General features: G+C 36.8%; 1 protein-coding gene across 1 annotated transcript in view; it reads left to right on the top strand.

Annotated features, from left to right (window-relative positions):
- The first annotated feature begins 222 nt into the window (after nucleotides 1-222).
- RELL1 (RELT-like 1) overlaps nucleotides 223-8,787 on the top strand; it is a 12,227-nt gene continuing 3,662 nt past the window's right edge. Inside the window, exons 1-5 of the mRNA XM_010185486.1 lie at nucleotides 223-457; nucleotides 2,291-2,362; nucleotides 4,392-4,449; nucleotides 7,068-7,307; nucleotides 7,974-8,161. Coding sequence (XP_010183788.1) covers nucleotides 352-457; nucleotides 2,291-2,362; nucleotides 4,392-4,449; nucleotides 7,068-7,307; nucleotides 7,974-8,154 — 657 coding nt within the window. The 5' untranslated portion in view covers nucleotides 223-351 and the 3' untranslated portion in view covers nucleotides 8,155-8,161. The remainder of the gene's footprint in view (nucleotides 458-2,290; nucleotides 2,363-4,391; nucleotides 4,450-7,067; nucleotides 7,308-7,973; nucleotides 8,162-8,787) is intronic.

Below are 8,787 nucleotides of genomic sequence, written 5' to 3' on the forward strand. Positions count from 1 at the left end.
TTGTATGTTAGATGTTTTGTAATCATTTTATGAAGAGGGAATATCTGCTGTTATGGGTGTGAGTTCCCAGTCAGTAGAGTACACATTGCCCATTGGGGTCATCACAAAAGGTACATCACATTGATGCTAAGGGGATTGGGTCATGCTTGTGATTTTCTAAATGCTTTGAAGTGTTTTACAATGTATAGTAATAACTGTTTATTTGTTTATGCAGGTAATGGAGAGTTTCCTCACCTTTTGTCAAGCTACGGCTTACAGACAACTACTCAGGCAACTAAAACTGATGGCAATGATGGCAAGGCTGAACACCTAGAGTACATTGCCTTTGCTTTGGTTCCTGTTTTCTTCATCATGGGTCTCTTGGGGATCCTTATCTGTCATGTCCTTAAAAAAAAGGGATATCGTTGCACAACAGAGGCTGAAGAAGTAGAAGAGGAAAAACTAGATGAAAAAATAGGTAATCAACAAGCCTAAGAAATAACTTCTCATTTCTATACATTGCAGCAACTATGGAATAATTAATTGTGAGATTTTTATCATTTCTCTGCCTATATTTGGTCTCTGTCTATATTTGACATCAAAACAATATCAAGATAAATATTTTTATTACCATTATATGTCTGTTGGGTTTTCATCTTTGCCAATCAAAACTAGGAGTGCTCCAATTTCCTATGCAAGTCCTCTAACATAAATTAAGAGCTTACAGAGGGATCAAAGTATCCAGTATATTTGTTTGCAACTATACACTGCAATTGGAGTCACCAGATTGCTTTTCTGCGTTCCACCCACTGTTAGCAACAAAGTGTTATTACACGTAATTCTCTCTAAGGAGTGACAAAAAGCTGCTTTTTAAAGTCTAAGATCTTAGTTTTATGTTTAGCAGTCTTAATATGTTCCTGTTGTGCTGTCATTCCCATTTCCCTTCTCATAAAACAGCCTTTGGACTGACTGTCTACATTCTGTTTTATGTAATGTGTGCTGCTTATAACGTTTTCTTGAAGATACCTTCGGGTTTTTTTTCTCTTTGTTTGTTTGTGCTCTTGTTTTTCTAATGGTTCCTTATTCCCATCTTCTCTCGAGGAGAGAAAAAAAACACAACAAAACAAACAACGAGGAAAGTGTTATCACTTGTGAAGGGCCATTGTAACCCAGTATAGCATTTCACTAAGTAAATACAGGGGCCAAGTAGCTTGTAAATACTTTGGGCCTCTTCCTTTCTCCCAATTAATTACTGTCAGTAGGTTCATAATACATGCAAATGATGGTGGCTCTGTGGTAAGGGTAGAACCCTGTGGTGCAGTGCTGATGTCGGTCTGGTCTTCAGCAATGACTGACTGGGGTGTACATGCAGTGAGTGGGACTGTCTGATCTGCTGGTTCACCGAATGGTAACAGCGAGGGGAGCGGTAATGAAAGGGGGACAACTTCTAGGTCTTAGTTTGGCATAGTAGCTGTGTCTAAGTTGCATTGCAAAGTTGCAGGTATCATGATGAAGATGAAGGGTGGGTACAGAGATGGAGAAGCCTCTAATTTACTACTTAGAGACAAATTTAGAAGTCTCACCTATCAAACTTGCCTCAATCCTGTGATTATTTTTTTTTGTTTTTTGATAAAGCCAGTCATAATAATTATTAGGGAAGGGCAAAGCTGTGCCTCTTAATTGTTCTGTTTCTCTCTTCGGTCTTTCTCTGCCTTCTGAGGTTATTCTGGGGAAGCTTCCAGTATTGTTAATGGGTGCAGTTGATTCCAGAGGTATTAAGTGTAGTCGTGAGGTTTCTTCTTAAGTGCCTTGCTCTTGTAGTCATTAGACAATTTTTTTAATTAAAAAAAAAAATCTAATGTCCTTGTAGTTGTGGTGAAAAGCTTAAACTGAATCTCTCTTATACTGGAAGCCGGTAATACCTATTTTAAAAGCAGTTTAATGATTTTTTTGTTGTTGTTTGTTTGGGTTTTTTCCTCCCTATTAGGATTAGAAATACTGGCTAGAGAAAGAATTTTGATGTATTCTTGTGAAAATACTGAATTTATCCAAGTCTTAGATAAATCTATTAGAGCTGATGTGTAGACTCCATAAATTTTTATGGGTTTTTTTGTGGACTAAAAAGTCTTATGTGAGCTTTCCCTCAAAAGTGAAAATAGATCTTGTCTTTTTTTTTAATGTAACTTCTTCTAGGGGGTGTGTGTGTTTTTGTTTTGACTTCTTTTTTGTTTGTTTTTACTTTGTTTTAAAATAGCTCAGTTCTTGATTCAGAAGGCAAAGATACTGACATTGTATTTATTTCCTTGCACAGAAATGAATGAAACAATACATGAGAATAGCGACACTGTGGGACAAATTGTTAACTACATTATGAAAAATGAAGGTATAGTATTATGTTATTGAAGTTATGAGACTTTGTGGTGGTGTTCTATAACAAATATATTTTTCAGATATTCTGAAGTATGGTATGCTCTTCTTTTTTCATTTAATAACCATTTTGTACATGCTTAATTCTTTGAGATTGCCTTCTGAAGGCAGTAACTTCAAACAAAATAGGAAATTTTTTTGCTTACCTGAAAATAATTTTGTATGATTAGTTTGGTTCATGCATTTCTTGATGTTTTAATTATTTGGGTGTTCAGGTATTTTTTGTCCATGTTTTTGTTTTGTGTGTGAATGTTGTGGTTGAGGACTGGGCTGGCCACTAAATCCTGGACAGATGCTCTCTATTAACCTCTCTCCCCTCCCCAGAAGGAGAAGAGAAAGAGAATAAGGGAGAGAGACTTTACGGGTTGGAAAATAAAACTAACAGATTTAATTAAACAATAATATTAATACTACAGGATAATAATGTAAATAGGAAAATAATGAAATATATACAGGTATGTACAAATATATATACAAACCCAATGTAACATCCTCCCCCCACCCTACAATGATGTATACGTCACCAGAGGCTCTGTGGAGCAGGGCACTGGAGAAGTCTCAGACTGGACCCAGCAGCAGGTGGGAGCAGGATACAGGAACTGGACTCAGGAACATACGGATCTGGATCAGAGGCAAATGAACTAGCAGGGTTCTGCTCAGACTTCAGCCATTGCAAGAGAAAAAAAAAAGAGCAGAGGGCAGAGAAGGGGGCCGAGACCCTCGTGGTCCCTCAGCTTTAGAGTTTATATATATATATGTGGAATGGAATACCTAGTAGGTCAGTTTTGAGTCTGTTCCTCCCTGTAGGTGTAGATATGGCACCCATGGTGAGACAGTGTTTACATAACATACAAGCCTTATCACTTGTAGCTGTACACACTATCTGGAAACACATGCCATTAGTTTCAGCAAGTACAGCTACTTAGAAGAGACTGAGCTGAAAAGTAAAATCACTAAATAGAAAATTAGTTCTATTTAGCTCAAACCAGGACAGTGAAGTAAAAGCTCAAGTGTGCTTTCTTAATGGCAATGTTAAAACCCTGTCAAATTTTTATATTTTGACCAGATTAAACTTTTTACTTGAAATGATTCTTGCAGCTGTTGCGTGAAGAAAGGCTTGTGAATAACTGAGACAGTAGACTAGTTCTAACACTGAATTTTGGACATGGTTTCTTCATGTGCTATGTGTGCAAATTAAAGGATAAAGAAGAAGAAGAAATGACTGAAAAAAATAAACTTACAGTTAAGGAGCCCTTGGAATGCTTGGTTAGTTCAGAACGTGTTTGCCCAGTGGAAGAAACATTTAGGAGACTGCATGTTTGTGTAGTACAAGAACCTTTAGCCTTCTAGTTTTATATTTGCATAAACTGAAGTTCTAAGCATTGAACTGGCTTTGAGTTAAGTCCTCTGGAAAAGCTGTATTTTGGGTTTGTTGGTGGTTTTCTTGCGGGGTTGGTGTTTGTTTTGGTTGAGTCTTTTTGCCCCTTGACTGTAGGGCTTTTAGCTTGTATGTTTTATCTCGAGGCTGGGATTAGGTACCCCATATGTTTTTTAGAATATGTGAGAAGTTGGCAGTTTTTGCCTGATAATTTGCATTTTGTAGGGCTTACTTAAACCACTGTTTTTAATCTGAAGTTGCTTTATACATGTGAGGTGATGATACTCTTGTGGTCAAATGGATGTTCTAAAACTTTCAGAGATCTTGTTTGGAGGTGTTGTGCAGATGACTACATTATATGGCTTGTATTGCGCAGAGCTTCGAGTGCCATATAAACCGTAATTTTAGTAGCTCACGTTAAGCATATCTCATGGAATTATGTTAACATTTTTTAACATAATTTTCTCTCATGCCTTTCTGAGGTTATACATAGTGCAGTCATCTTTCTTTTAGATTAAATTTATTTAAGGACCTTTAATTTTGCTGTTTGTTTTTTTGAAAGTTAGAGCTGTACGCTTTTGAAGAGTTGTATTTTTTCTCATTGCAGCAAATGCTGATGTGTTAAAGGCCATGGTAGCAGATAGCAGTGTCTTTGAACCTGAAAGGTAATTACTCATCTTTTTAATGCATGTTTCCTGAGGCAACTAAATACTTACTCTTTGAAAGGATTTTTTATTTCCTGAGCACTTTTGAGCCTACATCACTTCCTTGTATGATCAGCTAAGAGGATAATACTTTGATTTCCTTGTGATGTCTTCTGAGTCACTAAATTTTAATGTATGCCCTAGGTTAGTTAACTGGCTCTTCTGGTTATGTGTTCTAGGTGTGTGATACAGATTTATTGCGTTTCTGGGCTAAAGATTTATAGGGGCTGCAAATACTTGTTTATTTCAGGGTGAAGTTACTTACAAGTTGGCTTAGTCCAAAGCTATGCTGACTTGAAAGAACAGAAGCATCACTCATTTAATTTGTATGGATACTAGCCTAAAGTAGACTTCTCTTTTTGTGTCTCCTACTTCATCTTTATAATTGTGGTAAAATACATTGTCTGACTGACCTCTTACTTTTTTTCACTACACACCTGTTTAGTGAATTACGTAGAGAAAATAACACAGCCCTTGAGTAGTTGCAGATGTATAATTGGTGTAAAAGTACTTACATTTGTGCATAAGAACTTTTAAATTATGTGTACTACTCTAATTACCCTTCACATGTAGCCCTGTGTTCATATTCAAGGCAGAGAAGATGAAGGTTCAAGTAGTACTGCATCACTAATAAAAGTTGGAGTGTATAGTTTTAGGAAAACAAATAGTTAAGTTATGGAGCCATTTATCTCCTGTTCTAACAGCTGTCTATTTTTTGTTATTAAAGAAAAAAAATGAACTTATGAAAGGAGTTCTTCTCAAGTATAGGAATTACTTTTAAACTTTTACGGTGCAGCAGAAATATTTGTTTAAATTTTAACACAATCATCTTTGTGTAGGGATGTGTGATGTTATTTTGGGGGTTTTAGGCTCGTGTTTCAGTGGTGACTTAAAATACAAAAAGTAAGGAGAAAAGGAAAAATGACTGGTTCTTTTATAGTATTTCTGACAGATACTCCTAAAGCTTTACTAACATAAGGGCAAATCACCTATATTTCTTTGTAAGTTTGGTGCACTGTGAAAAGCTTCCTACAAATAGAAATAGTAATGGTAATAATAGTAAATAAAATCTACACTTCTGCCACTTAAAGCCATTAGTTCCTGTCTTTGCTTCAGATTTTATTTCCCTCACAGCATTCCCTTTTGTCTTTGAGTCCATTAAATGTTGCCTGTCAATATTTTTGTTTTGAAAATAAACATCCAAGTAACTCTGATCTTTTGCAGCATGTTTTATTCTTTAATTTGTTTCTTCTGTTCTCCTTTGGGGTCTCTTCAGTTTGTTAGTATTTTTCTTGGAATAAAGTTTCTGAAACTGGGTGGAACGTTCATCTGAGGCTTGACTAATGCTGAGTAGTGCAACTTGAGGTTCACAGGCTATACCCCTGTTATTTCCACTGTGAAACGTGTCCTTTTTAAGCAACAGCATCACAATGATTCATGTTCAGCTTGTGATCTTCATCTTCTTTTTCTGAAGAATGATCACCTGACTAGTTGCTTTTTAATCTGGGTTTGTAAATTTTTTCTACTGAAACACTGAAATTTGTGTTGCCCTCACTGCAGTACATCCAGTATTTTAATAAGATTTATGTATGTGTGAACGTGTCTTTCACACACACGCTCTTCTCTGATCATGCTGATTTCTCATCTTGTCGTCTACAGTTACTATGGGTGACTGAAAGTTTATTTTAGCTATTCTTCTATTGCATTACCCAAGGAACTATTTAAAACACTGAATATCATCAGAACCATGATAACCACATTTAGTACGACTTTCCAGTTTCATAGTAATGTACTGATTATAACTTTTGGTATGTCTTTTCTGTTTGTTTGTTTGTTTGTTTTTTAAACAAGGTGTGCAACCTTGTGCTACAGTAATTTCACCTTTAATGCATAGAGCTCTAGCTTGCTTTAGGAGAATGTGTTGCAGGACAGTGTCAAAATTGATGCTAAAGTCCCAAAAATTACATCTTCTGCTTCCTATTTATGCTATCTGGTTTTCTGTTTTAGAAGAAATTTAGATTGATTTGATTAGATATTCTCAATGAATGCCTTTTGGTGATTGGACTGCTTTTTCTTTTTAGGTACTTGAAAAACTAATTTTGTGAAGCTTAAGATGAATGACCTGTTGATTTCTTTTCTCTTCATGGTAGACATTTTAGTTTTGCCCCTTTGTGATATTGTGGGACTATACTCTTTCTCTGACAGTTCGTAGAGATACTGTAACAATTCTGAAATACTTTTGTGTTTCTCCAGATATGAATTTAATCAGCTAATTAGATGTCTTCATCGGTATAAGTCCGTGTAACCTCTTCTCTTTATTTTAGCCTGCCTTTTTTTTTAAATATCATTGTTCTTTGTGTTAGTTACCATAGCCACATGACTGCAGCTGAATTAATTTATGGAAGTGATTTTTAACTGCAAAATTATGATATCGGAGAGAACCCAACATCCTCACAAATAAATGGTCCCTGAGAAAACTAGCTATTCACTAGACATAACTGATGGTTATATTTTATTATTTTTTGCTTTTTAAAAATTTTATAGTAAACATTGAATTTCTGTTTTACTTCTTCCTACAGCCCTTTATCTCCTACCTCTCCTGGGAGTCCAACGAGTCCAGGGTCTCCTTTGTCACCTGGTGCTGTTCCGTTCAAACACAGCTGCAAAGGCCATCACTTCCATACTGTTGGAGGAGTAGTAGAAAAGGATGTTTGTACTCGTTGTAGCCACAAACGATGGCACCTTATAAAGCCAGCTCACAAATCTAAAGAGCACAGAAGAAGTCGTCTCGGAGAAGTTACAGTTCTTTCTGTGGGAAGGTAAGATTTGGGTCATCTTACTGTATACTCTTCTTACGGGCACTACAGTGGCCTGTGCTGGATCAGATTGTCATTGATTCTACTCTTTATAGCGTCAGTGGTGGTTTTTTGTAATCCTGTTGGTATTAGACTGAAGTTCTTTCTGGAAGAAATCAATTTAATATTTGTTTTGTTTTGTTTTTTAGAACTGTGTAAATAAATGGGGATTTACTGTGGGTATAAATCCAAAGCTATTGGTCTATTGATACTGGCTAAAAAGAAACAAGGATTACACACTAATAAATTCCTCTGTTTCTCAATTTGATATTTCTCAAGTAAGTGTGAGCTGTAGAAACCACTTCTTTCTGTTTTACTATTTTTAATTCCTAGCCTAGACATTGTATTGTCTTAAAAAATTACTCTTCTAAGTAGTAGTATGCAATCTGTGGGTTCTGCATTAAAACACAGTTCCCTGAGAAAGTGTGATTCAGCAGTAGTGAGTTTTAAAAGTACATGTAGGTAATAGGGAGGAAGACTGCTCTGAAGTGAAGCTGGGTCCATGTGGATGTCTGCTCTCATGTCTAGGTCAGAGGACCTGAAAATGTGTTCCTGTCCATATACAGGGTACTGAGAATGATCTAACTAATCTTGGAAAATACAGCTGAATCTTTCTTTTGCTTACCTCAGGTTTAGAGTCACAAAAGTGGAGCACAAATCCAATTCCAAAGAACGGAAAAGCTTGATGTCTGTTACTGGGGTGGAGAGCATCAATGGAGATACGCTTGCCACGCCTGTGAAACAGGAAGCTAGCGAAGCACCTGCCACACCTGTGAAACAGGAGACGCAAGAGAGGAGAAGCTCAGAGTAAAGTGCAGGTATCAAACATTGGGAACTAATATTGAAGGTGGTATGTTGTGAAATAAGTGAAGGTAATTAGTAAAGAGAAATTAAGTTTAAAATGTATCAGTTCTGCATGAAAACTCATCTTTCAATTTTGGAAGTTTCTACAGAAGTCTGCAAAATATTTGATCACTTAGTGTTGTGGTTTAGGCCCAGTGCATAACTGAGCACCACGATGCACCAAAAAAGGGCTAGTCAAAATAAGGACTGGGAGGGCTTCTCACCACTTAAACAGGGCACAGGCAAAAGACAGACTCATCATAAGGAATTAAAAAAAGCAAAACAAAACAAAACAATTTTAATTTGTTACCAACATCAGAGTAGAACAATAGGACATACAGCCAGATCTTAAAATCAAAACACCTTCCTCCCACCCCTCCCTTCTTCCCAGACTCAGCTTTTATTCCTGGTTCCTTCACCTTTCCCCTGCCCTTTGGCCTTGAGGCGCAGGGAGATGGGAAGTGGGGGTTTGCAGTCGGTCTTCCCGCCACATGCTTCTGCTCAGGAGTAGGAAAAAAAAAAAACCCAGCCCAGTGTCTCTCTCTCTGTTTCCACGTGGCCCCCTTTCCATAGGGGAAAAAGTCCTCAAAAGTCCAATATG

Source organism: Mesitornis unicolor, unplaced genomic scaffold (genome assembly GCF_000695765.1).
Source record: "Mesitornis unicolor isolate BGI_N332 unplaced genomic scaffold, ASM69576v1 scaffold9485, whole genome shotgun sequence".
NCBI classification, from domain to species: domain Eukaryota; kingdom Metazoa; phylum Chordata; class Aves; order Mesitornithiformes; family Mesitornithidae; genus Mesitornis; species Mesitornis unicolor.